The sequence below is a fragment of the Pleurodeles waltl genome, chromosome 9, assembly GCF_031143425.1.
Source record: "Pleurodeles waltl isolate 20211129_DDA chromosome 9, aPleWal1.hap1.20221129, whole genome shotgun sequence".
In the NCBI taxonomy this organism is placed as follows: Eukaryota; Metazoa; Chordata; class Amphibia; order Caudata; family Salamandridae; genus Pleurodeles; species Pleurodeles waltl.
Genome location: NC_090448.1, coordinates 995,600,908 through 995,622,578, shown reverse-complemented (window position 1 = coordinate 995,622,578; position 21,671 = coordinate 995,600,908). Strand labels below are relative to the sequence as shown.

The 21,671-nt window shown below is 42.6% G+C and overlaps 1 protein-coding gene across 1 annotated transcript in view; it reads left to right on the top strand.

Moving 5' to 3' along the window:
• The window catches only part of MAPK1IP1L (mitogen-activated protein kinase 1 interacting protein 1 like), a 169,884-nt gene that overhangs the window by 4,312 nt on the left and 143,901 nt on the right, over positions 1-21,671 (top strand). Inside the window, exon 2 of the mRNA XM_069208539.1 lies at positions 20,549-20,576. Within this exon, the coding sequence (XP_069064640.1) occupies positions 20,549-20,576 (28 nt within the window). The remainder of the gene's footprint in view (positions 1-20,548; positions 20,577-21,671) is intronic.

Here is a 21,671-nt window from a genome sequence, read left to right as displayed (position 1 = left end):
GCTAATGTACTTCTTTGTTCTCGTTATAAAGGAGGTGGGTGTAAAGGGAAAAATGTTGAGGTGGCAAGGTTCAGGTTCCCTGCGTGGAATATCAGGAGGACGACGGAAGTAGGTAATAAACTACGTACCTCTACCTCCCCGTGTCTTCCCTGTCCACCTCATTTATTTCTTAAGGTATCGCTTCGGTCATGAGCAATAGTCACTGCATCTCACTTTCATGTTGTGTTAGGTGATTTCTTGCGATGTAATAATTTGCTCACACGCCATGTTAAGTTCGCGCCTCTTACTACTTACAGAATACTGTAAAGCTGTTTTTTTTTTTTGTACAACAAATGACATCGCAAGCATTTAGCTGAACATAACAAAACAACGTGGCAGTTATTAAAAAAACATTATTTTTTAAGTATTTGAACTTTGGAAGTGAATTGCCTCATGTTTCTCGGCACACAATCTCGCTGTACCGCTAAACTGAGAAGCTGCCCTGAACTACAACTATACGCCCACCAAAACAATCTGGCTAAATTTCAAACCAGCCTCTATACAAATGTCCATATTAACCTGAATTACCCTTGTCGTTCAGAATATATTCTTTCACGTGCACATGTTTTTGGGAAATGTAACTTCTTAAGAGGAAGAGCTGAACACCACAAACAGTCCCTATTTTCAGCGCGGTGACTGTCAGCAGAATGAAGGACAGGCATACAAATTTTGTAAGACGACGCCCATAACTGGCACAACGGGTAGAAAATCCTTGTAATGCCAAACAGCCCCCTCCTCTGCTGGTCAGGCAAACGCCTGGTAGGCGCGAATCTGTTTCAACGCACGTCAGCTCGCGCGACAGACCAGAATACTTCAGCGGGGCGCTGTCCGTGTACTTTGACCTGTGTAGTACTTCCGCTTCCTCGAGTGCTCGGGCTGCAGAGGTAAGGACGCTGCCAGTTTCTGTTTTGCCTTTGGTGCTCGTGCAGCTTCCACCTCCCTTTTCTCAGGTACAGTGGGTCCCAGAGCTTCTTCACCTCTAGCGTTGTCTGTGTTAGTGTCTGACTGAGCCCTATTAGGGTATCCACCTTTGTTTAAAAAATATCGTCCAATCACGGATGTCCCAAACGTTGTACGCATTTGTTGTAAGTCCCTGCACAGTGTGCAACAGGATTGTCACGTTTTTATTTCAAGAAATGATTATTAATGTGTGATGGAGGAGACGTGTGATTCTCCACGTATCTATAGTCGGGTATTTCTGCTGTGTGTGTATGTTATGTGTCTCGTCTCTTATGGAAACTCTAAACTGCAATAAATTGACGGGTGAGAAGGTGCTGCGTTAACGTTCGAAATTAATATATTTTCACGTTCAGTTTTCGTAACCCAATAAATCTTAAAGAAGGAGAGCGCGCATGTAAGCTTGTACTGTCCTGTCAACATAAGTTTCCAATACTTGTTGACAACTTTCTTTCCCAGTAGAGATGGACGGGCAAACACATTAACAGAGAGAGCCAAGCTGAGAGTTTGTCTGGGCTTTGAAAGCCGGCGCGAGCCGAGCCTTGGCAATGTTCGATACGTAAAGTGTGCGATAAACACCATATCAAATATGACACTCTTTCCAAAATATACAGAGTGCATTTCTTTAACATGTAGATGCGTTTCCACAACTCGTAGCAATTTAGTGCCACGGTCACCCCCATCGCTGCAACCTCTCTTCCGTCTCATACTGTAATGGAAAGGGGCTTGAGCCAACGGAGTGATTAGAACTCCTCTTGTGGTGGTAAAAAGTTATTGGAATTGTTGTGTTAGATGTTGCATGAGCTCCTCTGAATGTGATCCTACTCAGCGAAAAAGTTACACGTGAAGAAAATGGAGCCTGTACCACTGGTACAGTTAGTGGCAAAGATTTACCATTTGTTTGGTCTTAACATTTTTTCCTAAATGCATAAATTACATAGTAAATAAACTGTAAATAGGTATGTTGGTAGGCCCACATAGGTGTAGCAATTGTAGTTAATTTTCATCACGTTCAAAAATTTGAATTCAAGTTTATGCCTGGAATATTGATGATCCACAAAAGAAGGTCGTTGATACATGCTTTATCCATATACCTGTAGCACAGGGGATTTTTAAAGGTGAGGTGCTTAGTCTTCAAGTTCGGTGTAAGGAAAACTAAATGGAATGGGCATACTTATGCCGTCTGAAAATTGTTTCTGGTGGTGTGCTTGTGGAAGTCGAACTTTCTACGAGATGCAACCCGCAAGAAATTTTGACTTTTTTTTTTAGAACACATAGGATGGGGATTTCAATGTTATTCTTTATACCGCGTAGTTCATTTATAATGATACTTTACACTCGTCAAAACTGGGTACCAAGGCCACTCCTCTTTTAAGGCACATCGCTTCAGTGAAATCCTTTGGTAAATCATTCGAGGATGTTGCCTTCTACGGAACTTAGTGTATCCTTACTTGATAGAATGCAAATAGTCCATAAAAACATAATACTACACTGTGGAGTATCAGCTGATGCATGTTTCGCTGAGTTTAAATTATGCTTTGGGGTTCAGCAGAAGAGGTCTTGAGAGTAGAAGGGCGTAATAAGGTGCAGAAGAGGCCATGAAAAAATCAGTTCAGAGGTTGATGGGCAGGAGAGGCTTGATCTACATGTCAGTTGAGTCATAGAATGCTGGAATAGTGACAGAAAAGACTTAGAGAGTGCACCTAGAAAGTTTACATCACATGTGACTGGAAAGGTGTGCCTGTGGTGTTGAGATCCAAGTGAGTGGCGAGGATGGCTACGTAAGAGCTGATTGAGTGAGTCAACAGTAGGAGTTCAGCCTATGGGTTGCAGCAGGGGAGTCATACAGATGAGACTGTGATGACGATCGGGACACCTGGATACAAAAGTGAAGGCAGTGTCCCGTGATGGCTGTGATGAGGGGAGTGTTGCTAGAAGTAGGGGCCAGTGGGAGGCACAATGGCAGGAGAGTTGTGTGCGTGGAGGCACATATGTTGGATAGGTAGGTCTGACCAGCAGAGACTTGTTTGAAGAGAATAGTGATGGGAGTCTCTCAGAAGTTTCAATAGGAAAGTTACACAGAGGGGAAGTTGGAAAATAAGCCAGCTGTAGAAGATAGAAGGCTAAAGGTCTATCACAGTCGGTGTGTAAGTTAGTTGTGCGGGACTCCGAAGAGGACAAGTGGATAGGCTATATGAGTTTCAGTGAGGGTCTAGCCATGACTTTAGTATTAAACATGGTGCGGAGAAAGTCAGCTTGTTATTGGAGTATGTAGGAGGATAATAAGGTTGAATTCTGTATTGATTGGAGAATCATCTCAGAAAATGTGCTGAAGTGATAGGGTAGAACGTCTTGTTATTGGGCAGAGTTACCTAGTGGCTGGATGAGACACTTGTGTATAGTGTACGAATGGCGCAGTAGCGAACCGTTGAACTGTTAGCATGAATGTGGCTAGAGAGGCTTGTGGTCAGCAAGTAAGAGATAGCTAAGGTGCTTGCTAGAAACATAGTACCCTGAAGAATACTCGTCCGTTATTCAGTCTTACACTGCAGTTCTGCTTTTTAGTTTAATGGTTCTCCCTTGTGCATTTCAGTAAGATACATTTTCTTTCAAAACGCATTACTTTTGTCTCTGTTAGGCAGCGTACCGTGATTTGTACTTTTATTTAATGTTCTTTTTGTACCTTGACATGTTTTGTGAGACAGCAGCACAAAGTCTGGTCTGTTAATAAACATACTGGCAGATACATTGATGAAGAACCATCTCTTCTTTATTTAGAGCAAATTAATCCTAATTCTCCTGAGTGTATATGTGTGTGTCTATCTAGTAATCAGTAAATCTGTTTTGCAAAAGGAACTATTTGGTTTCAGAGTAGACTTCTGGGTTGGTCCACCCATCTGTCAAAAAACTGTAAAGGAATGGGCTTGTTTTCCTGTATCCTCCTTCGTATAGCTTTAACTGTTTCCTATTCTGTTTATCAGAGTACATGTATGTTTGAAAGATTCAGTATTGGAAAAAAAATGTACTGCTATGTGCGATTAGACTCAAGTATGAGTAACTTACTTGGGTTTAGATGTAATTTCTTTTGATGAGATTGTTTACGTTTCACAGAGCTTCTTTTTTAAAAAATGGATTAGCGCCTTAGTGGTGATATCATTTATAGCCTAAGTTATATCCTCAATAACTACACAGTACTGGAGAAGAAAATTACTTTGGTTAATGTTTCACGTCCTAAGAACTATCATAACAATCCAAACTTTTTAAATCATATATACATCTGGCTAATATATGTTTCTAGGGCATATACATTCTGGTTAATAGAAGAGCCAGACCTTGTATACATAACAAAGAATGACCTTGAGAAAGCTTATGCAGTTTCTCAGATGAGAAATGTAAACAGTGTAAACCATAAAAATTGAATCTCATGAGTTGCCCACTAGATGTATATGTTGCATATCCTAGAATATTTTGCACCAATCTAATATTAGACAGATTCTGTGATTGTCCATATTATCTGGCGTACCACCACTGTACAGCATGCTACACTCTGTAGCAATATCATGATTTAAGTAGGAACCCTAATTCTAGATTTTTACTATTACAGAGCTAATTTCAGTCTGCTCAAAGTATTTTTTATTTATTTATTAAACAGTCCCTGGATTTGTCCCCATGATTTAGTGTACAGTTCTTTGAAAACCAAAACTTAATTTTGCCATCATTGGCCTAGTTCTTGCTCATTCTTCTTGATCAGAATCTGTCTGGTTAGATGCTGTAAGTATTGATACACATTTACAAATATCTGCTACACAACTACCTCAGTCTCCCAGCCAGTTTGATTTTTAACAGCCAGTGTGCAAGCATTTTTATTAATTTCTCTCTAAATCGTCTCCAGTTTGCGTATGGTTCATGCCACAGTCATCTGCATTTATTTTTTTATTTGTATTTTTTGTGCCATCGCTCATTAAATTTTGTATTTGTGCCATGGTTTCAGTTCTGGGTCCCTGTTTTGTTTCCAGTGGGTTGTTATGCATCTTTTGGACCAGGAGTAGTCTTAATGCTGCAAGGTAGTATTCCAGGGGTCCCTTTTTGGACAAGGGTGAAGCCCAACCCACATTGTTGAATCTTGAGTTTTTGTATGACTTGCCTTTCTTTGTAATGTGGTGACGACCTCTTCCCTTAATATTATTACTACCATGCATAATTTTTTTTTTTTTAAATCTTTATTTATATTTTAGTAAAGTCATTTACAACATAACAAAGTATTCATCTTGGTGGAAACTTATCAATCACTTGACGTATTTAGGCGGTAGTCTACGGTAAACAGTTCTGCACATTTCCCCTCCACCCTAAAACATTGGGTCATCAATCTAGTCACAGTCACTGCCTATGTTCATGTGATTCTGTTTTATTATGTCCCATCAGGATGTCTCTCCTGTTTCAGGTTCGCTTGTTTCCTTTCCAGCAAGCTAGCGGCCATAGGCCTCCCAGTATTTCTTCGGCCTAGTGGTGGGGGGGAGCATCTCACTATAGTTGTCTGACTGTGTGTTACAGTATGCCATATCTCTATGCCACTCTTGTATTGTGGGGACTGGGCCACGATCCCATCTCATAGCTATTCGCCTTCGCCGTTTGGGTAATAGGAACCCCATCGCCAGTAGCCTGCGGTTTTGGGCCGCTAATTGTTTATCCCAGCCCAAAAGTGCTGTCATCGGTTCGCAGGTCATCTGCTCTCCAGTGATAGTATTTAGTTCCTGTGTCACTGCCTTCCAAAACTGCTGTACCATTCCGCACCCCCAGGACATATGCTAGAATCCAGCACGTTCCTCTCCACATCTGGGACAATTAGCTGTCTCTCTAAGTCCATATTGATAGAGTCGTAGGAGGGGTATAATAGACTCTATTTAGATATTTAAAATGTATTAGCCGGTGCCAGCCGTTTAAGGATATGGATTTTGTTCTAGAGCAGCAGTATCGCCATTGTGCATCTGTGATCTGCACCTCCAGCTCTCTCTGCCACTCCAGACGAGCTCTCGATAACTCATGTTCCCTAGCCCCCTGAACATGTGCATAGAGACAAGAAATCAGTTGGCAAGGTTGTTTTCCCAACAGTACTACCGAGAGGACCTGCATATCCTCACCCAATAATTTCGTCAGAGCGTGTCTCACCCTGTGGTACTGATATTGGTGTAGGGAAGTGAGTGTCTCCGTGTCCCTTGCTATTGCGTCCCAGGTCTTCACTATGCCCTCTTCGAAGATATCTCCCATTTTGTCAATGCCTATTTCGCGCATGGATTGCAGCAACCTACGGTCTCTCCCAGGAGAAAACCAGCCACAGCATTCTACCGGGGCATGCGGAGAATATAATAATACCAGCCCCTGCTTTTAAATGAGTTCATGCGATGCTCGTGTGACCGAATTTATGGACGCAAATTCCCTATTTCGTCTACGGGATGTGTGGAACAACCTGCTGCTCAGCTGCTCTGGGGCAGCTAGTTCCCTCTCAATCCTTAGCCACGGGGCCTCACCCGTCCCATGAAGCCACTCCTGTGCCACTGCTGCATGTGCTACTATGTAATATATCTCAAGGTCTGAGGCGCCCAATCCCCCCATCTCATATGGGAGTGTCAGAGTTCGCCAGTTCACACAAGGTACCTTGTTCGCCCATGCCAATTTTATCAATACCGTTTTCAGAGCGGCAAAGTATGTCTTCAGCAGGACTATAGGTATATTTTGAAACAGGAATAGAAAGCGCAGTAAAACCACCATTTTCATCAGAGCTATGCGCCCAAGTAATGACAACGGCAGTCTGATCCACCTCTCCACATCCATCGACAATTTTTTCAGTGCAGTTTCAAAATTATCCTCTATTACTCTCTTAGGGTCAGTATGCACTTGTATCCCCAGATATCTGACAGTGTTAGTCTTCCACGCCAGCGGGAAGTCTACGTCTACCTGCGTTGTTACTGGAGTTAAGGGAAATACGATGGACTTATTCCAATTTATTACTAGTCCTGACCGAGAGCCAAATGCTATGATTTCTTGAAGTATTGGAGTGACGTTACGCTCAGGATTTTTGATATATAATAGGGTATCGTCTGCATACGTAGACTAAACAAGGGTGTAATTTTGAAATCTGAGGCCCCGGTGTCCATGGTACTCTCTTATTGCACACGCCAGGGGCTCCGCAACCAACGCATATAACAGGGGAGACAGCGGGCATCCCTGTCTAGTGCCCCTCGTAATCCCAAACGATTCAGTCACCGTACTGTTCGCGCAAACTCTGGCTCGGGGGTCACCATATAATGTGGAAATCATTTGGAGGAAGGTGTCGCCCACCCCAAATCTGCGCAAAGTCGCCCTTAGGAACTCCCATTCTACCGAGTCGAACGCCTTTTCAGCATCCAGGAAGACTGCCACCGCCTTCAACTCCGGGTTAATGTTTTGTATAGTGCCAAATAATGTGCGAAGACTCATGGACAGACTGCGACCGGGACAAAACCAGCCTGCTCAGGTCAGATCAGACGCGGCTGCACTTCAGCCAAGCGATCAGCCAAAATCCGGGTGAAAATTTTTACATCTACATTTAATAGCGACAATGGCCTATAAGAGGAGCAGTTTTCTCGGGGTTTACCCGGTTTGAGCAAGGCTATTATCATCGCTTCTCTCATTGATGGGGGCATATTGCCCTTCTCCACCATTTCATCATATACGTCTTTTAATTTTGGGAATAATAGGTTTTGGTATGCTTTGTAGAAGTATACTGTCAGCCCATCTGGCCCAGGAGCTTTCCCCTCAGCCATACCTCCCAGCGCTTTCGTAATTTCGCTTAGGGTCAAGGGTGCACCAAGAGCCTCTCTATCCTCCTGTGTCAGTCTCGGCATAGTGATATGTGTGAGGTAGTCTGTTATTGCATCCGAGCTTGGGTCTACCCTGGAGGAGTATAATGATTGATAGTATTCTCGGAATCTATCAGCTATACGTTCAGGGTCTCTTATTTCCTCTCCCCCCTCGGATCGTATGGTTTCAATTGTGTTTTTGCCTCGCTGGGGACGTATCAATCTTGCCAGTACTGCCCCCGGTCTTTCTCCCTTCCCGTATATACGGGCTGTGGCGTATTTACCCAGGTGTTGTATTTCTGCATGAGCTGTCTCTTGGTATTATTGTATCGTAGCACGAATTTGGCTTAACACGTTAGCATCTGCGGTGTCACTGTGGGGTTATGGTGATCCCCCTGAGGTACACCTTAAAGGTTTCCCATACCGTGCCTGCCTCGGGAACGGAACCCTCATTAATCCGGAAGAACTCTGTGATCTCTGAGGCCAATTCGGCCTTAAAGACAGTATCTAGAAGTGAAAAGGGAGGAAATCTCCATGAAAATGGGGGAGCCTTTATCATACCAGTTGTCAACAGTATCTGCATTAGGGAGTGGTCTGAATATGTTCGAGGCCAAGGAGCTTTCGGGGTTAGGCTGCCCAACAACCGGCGAGCCACCAGCCAAATATCTATACGCGTGTGTAGATTGTGCGCAGCCGAATAGTGTGTATAGCCCCCTCTCTCAGGGTGTCTATCACTCCACACGTCAACCATATCCAGTTCAGCGGCTAAACGCAATATCTCGCGTGCCGCCGCCGCCGGCCTTCCAGCTACCCCACCCGATCTGTCTAGTGCCGGGTCCAATGTACAGTTGAAGTCCCCGCACCAGAGCTGTGGCTGTCCTCCCAGGAGCCCGCCCTAAGTGCCAGTTCTCGATAAAATAGTGGGTCATCATAATTGGGGCCATATATACCTATCAGTAAGAATGTGAATGCTCGCACCGGGCAGCGTGCCACCACATATCGCCCTCCCGGGTCCGCTGCCACCAAGGAGAGACCAATATCAGTTTCTTATGAAACCCAAATCAGCACACCCCTGGAATGTGATGTGTATCCTGCCGCAACGAATTGTCCCTGCAATCTCCGAGATGTGAGCATGGGGTTGTTGGGGGGCTAAGTGTGTCTCCTGCAGGATAGCTATATCTACCTTGTGATTACGTAGGTACCAAATTACTTTGCGAGTCTTTCGCGCGTCATTGAGGCCCGAACGTTCCAAGTTATCAATCGAAGCTGCTTGCGATCTTTATCTATGTTAGGGTGTGTGTGTGCGGAGGCTTGTCTTATCTATTATTGTGCCGTGCTGTATTAATTCTATTTGTGTTGTAAATTTGCAGTTCCTTATCTTGTGTAAAAGTATGTACTCAAATAACTTTCCCCGAACCTCCCTCCCACGATAGGCTATATCCCAACTTGCCCATCTCACCCATCCTTTACCCAACTTCGTCCCCACCCCCCTCCCAAAACAACACCTCTCCTTTCCTGAGGTATAAGTGGAGCACACATCAGGGCGGATGTTGCCCCGCTTTGTCTCTGGGTGTTAGCGTGCCAGCCACCTATTTGGTGAGTAATCATGTCACTTTTGCTCTCATATTGCGCTCAGTTTGTTCAATAACGTGCGATGCATGTGTTCTCTCTGTTCCGTTGTGTCTCAAGCTTTCCATCTTCTGCAGGTTGGTAGTGTGTCGAGGATGGTAGTGGCGTTGGAAGCGCCGATTCTTTGTCGCTACCTACATGTCCTCGTCTACAGCTGCTTCGGCACCATTGTTCGCCTTCCTGCGATCCATAAATTGTTCCAGTTTTTTGGTTCCGTGAAAAAGATAGGATTCCCTCCTACGTCACTCTCAATTTTGCTGGGTAAAGCATTCTGTACTCCAGGTGCATGGACCGTAATTGTTTTTTCCCCTCAATGAATTTTCTCCTCGCCTCTTGTATCTGTGCTGTGAAGTCCGGGTATATCGACAACGTCATTCCCTCATATTGCAATTGTTTGAGTTCTCTTGCGCGGCGCAAGGCGGCGCCACGATCCCTAAAGTTTAAAAGCCTGGCGATGATTGGGCGCAGAGGGGCCCCTGGGGGTGGGCGAGCCGCCAAGGATCTGTGCACTCTCTGTACTACAAATAGGTACGGAAAAGGTAGTTGGACCAAGTAGTTGCACCAGTAATTGTTCAATGTGGCTTTCCATGTTGGTGATCGCGGTGGATTCCGCAAGGCCCACTATGCGTATGTTATTCCTTCTGGATCGGGCTTCCATATCCTCCACTTTTAGTTTGAGCGCACCTAGTTCTTTGCTGAGTTTCGACTGGTCGCTTACCAGTACTGTTTGCCCGTCTTCAGTCGCAGACACCCTATTCTCCACATGGTCTAATCTCTCCGTGTGCTTATCTATACGTTCAGACATTCTGTCCATGCGGTAAGCGAGGGCGTCTATTTTCCCATCTATCTGGTTAAGGCTGTGTTGCATTGAAACTAAGAGTTGCCTTAAGTTCTGTTCTTCCCCAGGAGTGCCCTCCGGGCCTTTCTCTGAGTCTGTCGCTGTTCCATCTCCCGCAGGGTCCTGCGCTCTTCGTCGCTCAAATTGCAGCCGGCCTTGGGTTTTGTCTGTCTTGCCCATTTTTTAGGTGTTGTGTTTTTTGCTCGCGGCCCCAAGAAGCACCCGCGCACCCCGCTAGCCTCTATGGACGGCGCTGTGCGCTAATGGTTATCGACGCTGGGTGTAATCATCCCGTTTTGCTCGGTTGTACGTTGAGAGTGCTACGCTTGTTAATCATACTCTTTAATGTTCCAGTCTCGCCTAGTCAAGTGCGCCAACAGCGGGGGCCCCCGCGGTACCAGCGGCCTCCGCCACACGATGTCCAATCCAGCGTACTCCGTTGCCCCTAATGCGCCATTTCTAATTTACACCAAAGGACCAATCCCAACTTTCGAGGGGAGGGGGCGCCCACCTGTATCCAAACGCAGTGTTTCTCAAGCGCACTTGAACCCTCGGTGCTCTCTCGTGTCATACTCCGGCCCACCTCACCTCTTCTCATCGCACGGTGCCCAAGGTTCGTCTCTGGGGTCGCCCTCCTCTGCGGAGCCCGAGAGACGCTCCACCTCTCTCTGTCTCTCCGGGCTTTTGTCCTCGATTGTCTTTCCTCCGGGGCCGCACTGGTCCGCACCCGCGGTGCACCATGCGTTCCTCTCTCGGCTAGCCGCCGACGCGATTCACTCTACAGGACTCCCGTACTTCCTTTTTTTTTTCGGGGAAAAAGGGCATCCGCATGTGCCTCCACCTCGTAGCTGTCTTTGGCATCGCACTTGGTAGCATAATTCGAATGTGACATGTAGGATTATGAACGGATTTTACGGTGGCTGTCGGAGCCTCACTACAATGCGGCCATCTTGTAGCCGGTCAAGCTCCGCCCCACTACCATGCATAATTAAATCATGTGAAGTAAGTTAGCCCCCAGCTGATTGCCATCTTGGGAAATTTACTTACATATAGGGGATATTTTTTTGCAGCACAACAGACTGGAGATATGTTGTATTGAGCTATTTAAAACAGATGAGATGGAAACTGGGATTACTTGACCTTTTTTGAACAAATGCCATTGACCTTAAACCATTTGTTCTCCATTAGCAGCACTCCACTGTCTCAAGTAGTTTGATCTGTAACGTCTACCTCAGATGGTGCCAACGTAATGCCTTTTTCAAACTTTATCAGTGTTCAGACCCCTAAGTAAAAGCCAGTAGTTCTATTAGGATGGCACTTTCTGGGGCCATACTCAGAAATTCTTCCCATGTAGTATGGATAATTCTTGACAGTCTAGCAGGTAGGAACAATGTCCTACCTGAATCTGCAACTGCTTTCTGGCTTCAGCAAAAGTACATAAGTGATCCCTCCCCATATAAATCTTCCATTGTCTTGTAGCTGTTACCGAACTATTCTGGTGCTTTGGCCTCCTGATGCAACTTGCATAACTCACAAAGTCCCCATAACCAGGCCAGATTTGAAAACAGTGTCTCCATTATAGTCCTAGGAGAGCAAACAAACGGAAACTAACAGTTGGGGGAACAAAAAGGGTTTTTTAGACTAGGATTAGGTCTCAGTCTGGAGTATATAGGTGTGGGGAATTGAGGTCCACTATGGGATGCTTCTGTCCAGACAGTATGCGCAAGAGAGGGCTGAAGAAGTTTACTCCTGGCTCGAGTTCATTCTGGACACATTGTATTGTAGAGATAGCGGTGTGCTCAGTGTGTTGTGGAAGGGGCCTGTTTCTGATTCTTCTGTTACATCCCAGTAAGCATCTCTCATCCCTTAGTAACACTTTGGAGAACATCTAGCTCATTCAGATGTTTTTTACTGACTCTGCTCCTGGGAGCCCCTGAGCTTGCAATCATTCATTTTTGGCTGTTAATAAGGCCCTCAGCATACCATCACATATGGTTTTCTGATGCTCAGGGCCTCTTAGCTAGACTTTGCATTACAACATCACCAAGCGCTTCTAGAGCCTCAACCATCCCATTTAAAAACTCTCAACCCATTCTAAGAGGTCCCAAGCTAGACCTCAGCCTATCTTGTGATTCTCTCAGCCTGACCTAAAACAATGCTCAGGAACTAATAATTGACAACCTGAAACCCTCTGTTGTAATGTGTCTTTCACTGGCTCTCATTTACCCTCAGTTCACATGCAGGCCTATCACATTCAATCATATCTGCTCCATATGGCTTCCATCTTTCCATACACCCCTTCATTCTGCCCTCAGCCTAATATTTTCCACCCTCTTCTTTTATTTTTTTTAGAGTTATTAACGTAGAGCGGTTTCATTTTATGGGAGATATTATATCATGTAGACCGTGTATGTGACTAATAAATATAGAGCATTGGGTGGTTAGAAGGTATGTACAAAGAAAACTAAAGATTTCTTATTCTATGCAATGCCCACATGCTACCAAAATCTTTGTCCGATGTGTACAATAGGAAACCTAAGAGCTATGTAGCAAACATAGTTTCAGACAACTATCATGATCTTTAGGATTTAAACTATGAACTACTTATTTGGAAGGCAAAGGTGCTGTTGGGAAGATGAAAATCACTTGTACTCTCAATAATAGGTAGAGTTTGGCAAATCAAAATAAATATACTTCTGCTTTTATTATTCTTTTTCTCAACACTCCCTTCTTTACTATACAAAAAACGAATGCAGATATAGTTGACAAGCTTTATTTGGAATGATAACAAGCTGAAATTCACTAATAGACCATGATTAAGCAAGAGGGAAGTTTGCCATTTCCTTTTTTTTTTTTTTTTAAATCGTACAATATTGCAAACACATTAATGTATGTTTGTTTTGTCACCACACGGGAACACTCTTTTGGTAATTTTTATCAATTTCTTGGTAAAGTTGAGTGTTATTTAAAATACAACGCATAAGTAATAGTATTACGTGACTTTAATGTCCATATGTGGTCACCCGTGAATATTTTTTAAGAAACCTGGAAATACTCACTGTATGCGTAGAGTCAAAGGTAGTTGAATAGTTAGCTAAAACAGTATATGAACCTGGAGAACAAATGGCAAGTTGGGGAAAAGATTGGATTAAGGAAAATGACTGCATGAATATGCCACAGGGCAATTATAATGAGGGAATCAGTTTAGGGTAAAGTATAAGGAAGGAAGGAATGGTTCCTATTTTTTTGCCACCAAATTGCTAGCACATTTCAAGGTACTGAGATGTGGGATATATAAAACATCAGGGAAACGGTTTGTGAATTAACTACTCATAAATCCTGCTTGAAAGGCATTGGACAATGGGCAGCACACTAAATTCACCTGCTCAAGTGGTTAGCCAAGTTATAAACAAATGGAAGTTGTAGACAGGACTAGAAATAAATATGGAGACATGGGGAATAGCGCTGCAACTACAGTACAAAGATTAAGAGGTGCTATTTTTCAGAGGATGCAGGTTTTTTTTGAAAGTTTACTATACTCCAATGCACTCCATATGTAAAATCAAAATATACCCATCAGTGTCCAAGATGTCAAGGTGTAATGGACTGAACGCTTATGTTTTGGAGGTTCCATGCACTAGATGAATATTGGAAGCAAATATTATTCTGTAGGAGTTAATATATTAAAGTACAAATATCTGGAACCACTATCTCCATTGTTCAGAAGTACCTGACATATTAGAGCAATCCCAGTTCAGTCAAGCAAGGGGTAGTTTGCAGACATGTGTTTTGCTTTCACTAGTGACTGAGCTGACAAAAATCTCTGGAATGCACCTCTTAGTTCAAAGAAGACATTTATTATTATTTCACCACGAGGTTCTTAAAAAGGAGGTTAGCATTTTGAAAGCACACGTTTATCACAGCAACGAAAGAAAAACTTACCAAAATGATTCTCAACTGCAATTTACACAGCAAAGATATGTGGTTGTATTATATTATGCAAAGCAAATAATGAAGTAAAAATTCATCCCCGTAGGGCCTGCCAAGCTCTTCATCTTTCTCATGCCAGCAAGATGATGACCCCTTTCGACTGCGAAAGAGATAACCACCCCCACGGGATAGGTATCAGGCATCCGACGTCAAGAATCCTGATTGAGGCCACTCTACTCTTTCGCTGATGCACTGGGTCTTTTATACCTTAAAAAAGCAGAAGGAGCTCCCCCGTCATTTAGCAATTCAAACATACTGGCTAATTTAGGTCAGAGTTGAAAGAAACGGGTTGGAACTGGCCAGTTTCCCAAGGTGTCTCTCCCAAGCTTAAGTTGTTCCTTGTTGTCCTTATGATGCTGACTAACTCCCCCATAATATGTCCTCGCTCTTCGGTGAGAAAGAGCACGAAAACAAGCACAGTTTACGATGTAGAAAAGTACAGACACATTTAACATCGCAGTGTCTAACGCTACGATAAAGGCAATAGGCAGCTAAACTGAATACAAAATGTAGTCTGCAACTGGTGAACACTAGATTGCTAATCCAGGTGCAAAGTGGTACAACACGAAATCAGTGGTCAAAAACACATATTTCACTGCAACATGATGACCGCTACATCAGTAGGTACTGCATTCTGGAAAGATTTGAAATATTGATGAACAAAATGAAGACATTTTAAGAAGTATGTTTGTAAAACAAAATGATGGAGTGTGTGTGTATATATATATATATATATATATTTTTTTTTTAAGTGTGGGGACAAATTGTAATGCTGTTCGAAAGAAGATTTAAACCTCTTTTTTTTTGTTTTTTTTCCCCGTTCATATTAGTGAAAAGAATAAGAAAAAAACACATAGATCCACTCCTTCAGTTTCTGCAATTATTTCCTCCACTTCACCTCATAACAAGTGCAGTAGAAATTGAATGATGTGAATGTTTATGCTTCCCTGTTAGAATGTACCTTCTAAATAGAAGGCAATCCATCTTGGTTTTCTGCAAATCCTTTTGAACCTCCAGTAATTTAAACCTGACCATGTCAAAGTAATGGCGTGAAACCCAATTCATTTTTTATTTATTTTTATATTGCCTGAGAAAGCCAACGGCTTAGGCAGAATACCGGTTTCCTCAGCCCTCGACAAGAAATCTTCCCCATTCTCCAGGGAATTCATAAACTGTGCAACCTGCTCCAACGCCTCCCAGATTTCTCTATCCCATAGTTATTAATAAGGGTCACCTTCCTCCAGGAGGAGGGAGTGGCAGGAGTATAATACCAATTTTAAGTGTTGAACTTGAAAAAAAAAAAAAAAAAACTACAGCTCTTGCCATGTCCTTGTTTCAACTTGCTACCCAAGAAATGCTGTTTCTTCTTCCCGAAGGCCCTGATTTCTCCCCCCCTCCCCCCCCCCCCCATTCCAAATGCCTAGTAAGCATACCAACAATGTTCCTGTGCATTGCAGAATGCACACCACAAATACCAAATGAGTTGCTCAATCACAAAGTATTTTTTTTTTTTTTCTTCTTTTTTTTTCCTTTTGCATTAACTTTGAAAACTTTTTGTAAAAGACTCATCATGGGATTACCAGGAACTTACAGTGGGCTTATAGAATGCCTCTTGCTTACAGTTTGTTGACTTTGTCATTTATTTGCTTGCTTCTTATTTGATGTCTTGCCTTCCTCTTGTGTTTGTCGTCCCCCCCCCTGTTTCCCCCCCCCCCCCCCCCCAGCATAGCTTCTTACCATCCTTTTGATTGGCTGACTTTTTATCCTTCCACTGCTTACATTCAGCTAACTACTTTTTTCTTTATAGTTAGCCACTCCATGAGAGTGGTTGTGTTTTCTAACTTTATCTCTTGTTTGCTTCTCTCCCTGGCCAATATCCACCCCCATGCTCTGTGTTGCTCTGTTCCTCATGTACTTCTTCTCTTGGGCTCTGTGTTGCTCACTCCACTTGTGCTTCTCCCAACATGCTCCATTTTACTCACTCCCTCATGTGCTGTGCTCCATCCCCCCCTGGCTTTATTTTGAATGTTATCCTATTCCTTTTCTTCCACTCCGTACCCCCCCACAAATGCCTCTATTGCTCCTCTCCTCATGGTTCATATCTACGCACACACGCTCACATACCTTTCAGGCTTAAAACAGTGCTTAAATGGTACAAATGAGGCACATTAGGCGGAGAGCTGCACATTTATTTGCAGCACTCTACAACAGCACAAATACTCTAAATCTGCTCACCTACAATGTCTGTTTTTTCCTAGCAGAATTTTTAAGCATAGGATAGGTTCAATGCCATTCACGCTGCACTAGAAAAGTGAGAAAGCCTTTTGACGTGTTTTGGCAATGTCTTTAAGTGTAGAATTAGCAAGTGCTGTCCACCCCGAGCCAAAAGAGAACTAATGCATTTTACCATTTCAGACTCTACATCAGCTTTAGATTGATAATATACCCTTCAAGCCATTCTACAATAAGTAAAGGTCGCTCCTGACACATGTTTTGCTCTTATTTGAGCTAGTCAGCAAAGCATAGCTTTGTCCTGGCTCAAGGTACCATCTAGTATATATCCAAAGGACGCCCTTTCAGACTTCTGTCCTGACTTCGAGTTGGTCGGAAGGGAACATCTGGCTGCCAAACCGCCAGCAGGGTGGCGGCCACTGAAGTGATGACCTCCCCACCAGCCCCATTATGACTTTCCTGCTGGGAAACCAATCTTTCCACCTGTCAACCCAGCAGGAAAGCGGTGGCAGCATTGTCATCGGCTCATAATAGAGCCAGCGGCAAAACTGATGCCCATAGAGGACGCCAGCACCTGTGCATTATGATGGTGCTGGGCAGGGGAACCCCTGCACTGCACATGCCATGCGCCCCCCCCCCCCGTGGCCACCTGCACCATTCTTGGCCAGCCTTTTCATGGCAGGGAAACCGCCATGAAAAGGGTGGCGGGAGAAGCACGTTGTAATCAGCAGGGCGGTACTGAGGTCAGGAGCTGATTGCACCCGCCGTCAGCCTGTCAGGATTAAATATCCCAGCAGAGATGGAGGTAGGTTGGCAAGGCTGCCTTCCAACTTCGTAATGTGGTGATCGGACCGCCACACTCCTAATCAGGCCCTATGTGCTGCATAATTTATGGAATGAAGAATAAAGAACACAGGTTAGCTCTCAGGTTTTAGGTTGAGAGATGCTCATTTATATGGAACATGCTACAACACCACAGTAATCTAAATCTTCTCAGAGGTGAGCAGATTTAGATTGTTGGTGTTGTAGAGTGATCCATTTTTTTTTAAATAGTTTTTTTTTCATTTTTTTCAAATGTAACATTTATTTATTATTATTATTTTTTTAGGACCAGACTTCAAATTGTTACTGGTCGTGTGCCCTGAAAAAATATGTTCATACTAGTCACATTTATTATTTAAAAAAAAATGTATAATCCATCTTAGATCATTTCAATTTAAAAAAAGGGAGGCCTGTGTCATTTCATAGGGGCACACATGTTGAGAATCTTAACTTGGACATGTGTGGTGATTCTTGGCATTGGTATGTTTTTAATTTATTTCTTAATTTTAAATGACGTTTTTAAATTTTTAAATGATGCTGCAGCACATTAGCAAAATAATGCTATTTGTCAATGTTGGTTTGCATCGGCAAACAGCGGTGATAAAGCAAATGGGGGGGGGGGAAACTGATTTTGGGCCTGTGTGGATTTGTTGAGGTAAGTGATGTGCACATCAACATATACTTTCTATATATTCTTCCCACTATTTGAGGCTTATATTTTGCAGTTTTTAGTTTGTTTGTAGATCCCGCCACTGATCAGGGACATATCTTATCATAGAATATGTGTGTAGTATCACTGTGTGGTAGGATGGTTGTGTTGGGAATTGTAACTTTGGTAGTATGGAGATTATATCCTGGTAATACATAAACAACATGGGTAGGTAAAATGTACTGCATTTAGGATCCTTCACTGGAATTTAATATTGAAATTGCAGTTTGGTTTGCTATATTTCTTCATTCTTAACAGCCTGGGAGCATTTTATTTTGTTCTTGCACCATCAAAAAGGCAAAATCTTTAACAGAAGTGGCTCAACATAGTCCTCATTAGCTATTTATTGTGCCTGAATACTACCATAATTGTTCTGCCTTTGTTGCTTCGTTCCCTTTTATGATAGTGGCTGAAAAAAAGCAACTTTTCTTGTGCGTCTTCTCTTATGATCTCACTATTGTCGTGTTTTTGCTGTTTAGCTATTAGTCTTTGCAAATCTACGATAGATAACGCTCAGTTTAATATGATGCACAGTTACCCCCCCTCCCAACCCCCTGACTGGCATGAGGTTCTCAAGTTGTGAGGTCAAGGGGAGGAGCCTTTTATCCCTAGGATGTCTTGGATGACACAAAGCATCATGCCATCGTCTTCAGATGATAACTGCTGTACATTAAACTTTTTTTTTCATTGCCAGTATTAACAATATGGGCCTTACGTAGCATAAACAATTAAACCAACTGTATCCAGTAGCGCATGAGGATATTGCAACTTGCATTAGACTGCCATTTTTCCAGAAACAAAGGACCCTCTTCCCCAACATGTACCATACCATACCATACCTTCCTTCCTTTGGTTATTACCTGAATCTGCCTGTCCTCTGCAGTTTCTTCCTGCTGCATCAAGTACAGACTTAAGATATTATGCCATGGTTGCTAATGTCTGTTCCCTGGTTTACCTAGAATCGTCTGAGCTAGATAATGGAGTGCAATATCTTTGCTTTGAAGAACAACTGTGTAGGGTCTTTGATACCAGTGTTACTGTGTAATGTCAGTGGGAGAGTCTATGTGGGACGCATGACTTTAATACAGTGTGCTATGGCCTCTAATAAAGAATCCCAGTCATGTGCTATTGGGTGTTTTTGTAAACCAGCCTGCTCTTCTGTGTGAAAGTGCACAATCTCAGAAGATAACCGCAGAAGTACCAACGCGCTTCACTCTCTCAGTAGTTTGTGATGTGGTGTTTGGCCAATAATAAGGTCAGATCAATACATTTTGTAGTGACTGTACTAGAAGCCGGTTGGGGAAAAGACCCAGTACCACCTCCTCCAGAGAATTATCCAGTCTACGCCCTGAACCTGGAACAACAGGTCTATAATACCGGACCAGTAACCTGTGAGCACCCTGCACGGCTATAGTGCATGGGTCAAGTCTGCCTCCTGGGTACATCTGAGTTGCTTAATGGAACTTCCCTCCTTATATTTATGTTTTGTGTGCTTTAAAGCTGATGGGACTTAGCAAGTAGTCAATTTATAGAGTTCATGTCTACTCACACGGCTTGCTGACTTAAGTGAAAGGACCAGGGTGAGTAGGAGGATGCACTTGATTGTAATTATTGATTACCATGTTGGTCATTAAAGGGGAAGAGCATGTTTTATACGTCTTAATCCCTGTTCCTACAGCCTATTCCTACCTTCTTCCAGGTCTACCAGAAATGGTTAAAGTGGGCAGGAAGGAAAATCATTTAGGTTTCTTTGCATTCAAAGATCCTGTTATGAATTTTTCAATTCAACTGTAGGAGTCTGTCAGGACCTTTTATATATGCAGCAAGAAAAGGCAAGTTGTGCAACGCAATGTCGCACATTCAACAGCAGTTTTATTTCACAACGTTATTTTAACAAACATTGATAGTGTCTGTATAAACTTTTCTCCTCAGTGCTATGAGGCTAACACCTATGTACAGCAATCAGCACTGTAATGTGACCAATTAACCCTTGCGAGTGGTCTTCCACTGTAGAACACCATGTGTGACCCTTTTAGTAACTTTTGGTTTATTCCTGCTAGCATTGTGTTTGTGTGTTTTTTTTATTTTTTGTTTTTTTTTAATCTTCAAATTATGGAGTAGATGATAGTGACAAGTGTGGTAAATTAATAACTATATGGGAAACTCCAGCACTACTGACTCATAATTCAGGTGAATCAAGTGTCTGTTAGAAGAACATATTTGGAACTAAATGAACCATCGTATATAAGGAAACATATTCTAAATGTGAAGTCTATGATATGGAATACATAAAGAAAGGGTCCTTCTGCTGGCTGTCCCACTTTTTGATAGGTAAAGCCCACTTAGCTGTTTGCTCCCAACTTATCATTTTAATAATATTAAAATGAAGAACAGTGCATGGTGTGATTGAATTAAACCATTTGTTATGAAATTTAGCATGTTTTCTCTTAAAAAAAAAAAATGCAAATTCGTTTTTTTTTCAATTCTGTTTTTCAGTAAGATGTCAGGAGCTGATGAGTTTTCGGTAAGTAAGTTTATTTTTATGAAAATGTTGGCTCTGTTGTGCTTGGGCTTTGGATTCTTTTTAGAACTCATAAATTCTATGTTGCACTGGTACTCAAGAAAGTTAACTACTTTAGAAAGGTGACTTCTTCTACGTAATGTTTGGGTGTTGATACACATTTGTATGCTCTGATGCTGCAAAAGAAAATATCTTAGTTTTGTAGTGCATGTGTTCATTTACTCATAATCAAACCATCACTCCTAAGAAAGTAACCTTATTCAATCACTTCTGAAGAACTGTAACAATATTAATGTACTTGTGAATCCAATGCTTTAGTTGATTGTTATAGCGCTGGCCTTCTCATCAGTCATTTGAAGTCTGTATGCCATTATTTTCCTTTGAAGATTGTATCTCTGTTTTGATATTCTATATCATAAAAACAAACACTTGTACATTGCCATCTGCTGCATGGTAAATCCTGACTGGATGCTATAGTGATTACCTCGGAAATTGTAAGGGATGGAGAGTCCAATAATGCATCTTGGAGGCTTTATTTATCTGTTGTAGAGTTGCTCCCTTTTGAACCATCTGCATCTAAATCCCTAGTAAAAGGTGCACAGTCAGCAAATTTCCTTTAGGCACTCATCTCATCAGAGAAGAAAACACACCACTCAAATGTGTATCTATAAAGGATTAATTTAAACAGTATTGTAGGTGTAAAATGATTTAATGTTGTAATTGTACCCAGAATAGGCATTCATAGCCTCTTCAGACTTTTTTTTTTTTTTTTAGTCCACAGATAAGGTGGTTAATGTTTACAATTACCAGAACTTGAAATCCAGTGCTTTGCTTGTGTGACAGTCTGAGTTCAGACTGGGCAGAGGTACTTTAACAGCACTGCTGGGTGAGAGGAAGGAGCATTTAAAGGCTGCATATCGGGGGTCTGTTGCACAGCTGGTGGTCATATTCACTGCTTTTAGGACATAAGAGCATGATGCCTTGTTGGATAGACTTCAAGAAGTTGTTCTCCTTTGTTTGTCAGATCATAGACTCCTTTTAATGTGATGGCTTAATAACTAATAATTTGAAAGCTGTAGTGTTCCACAGCGTTCTCCT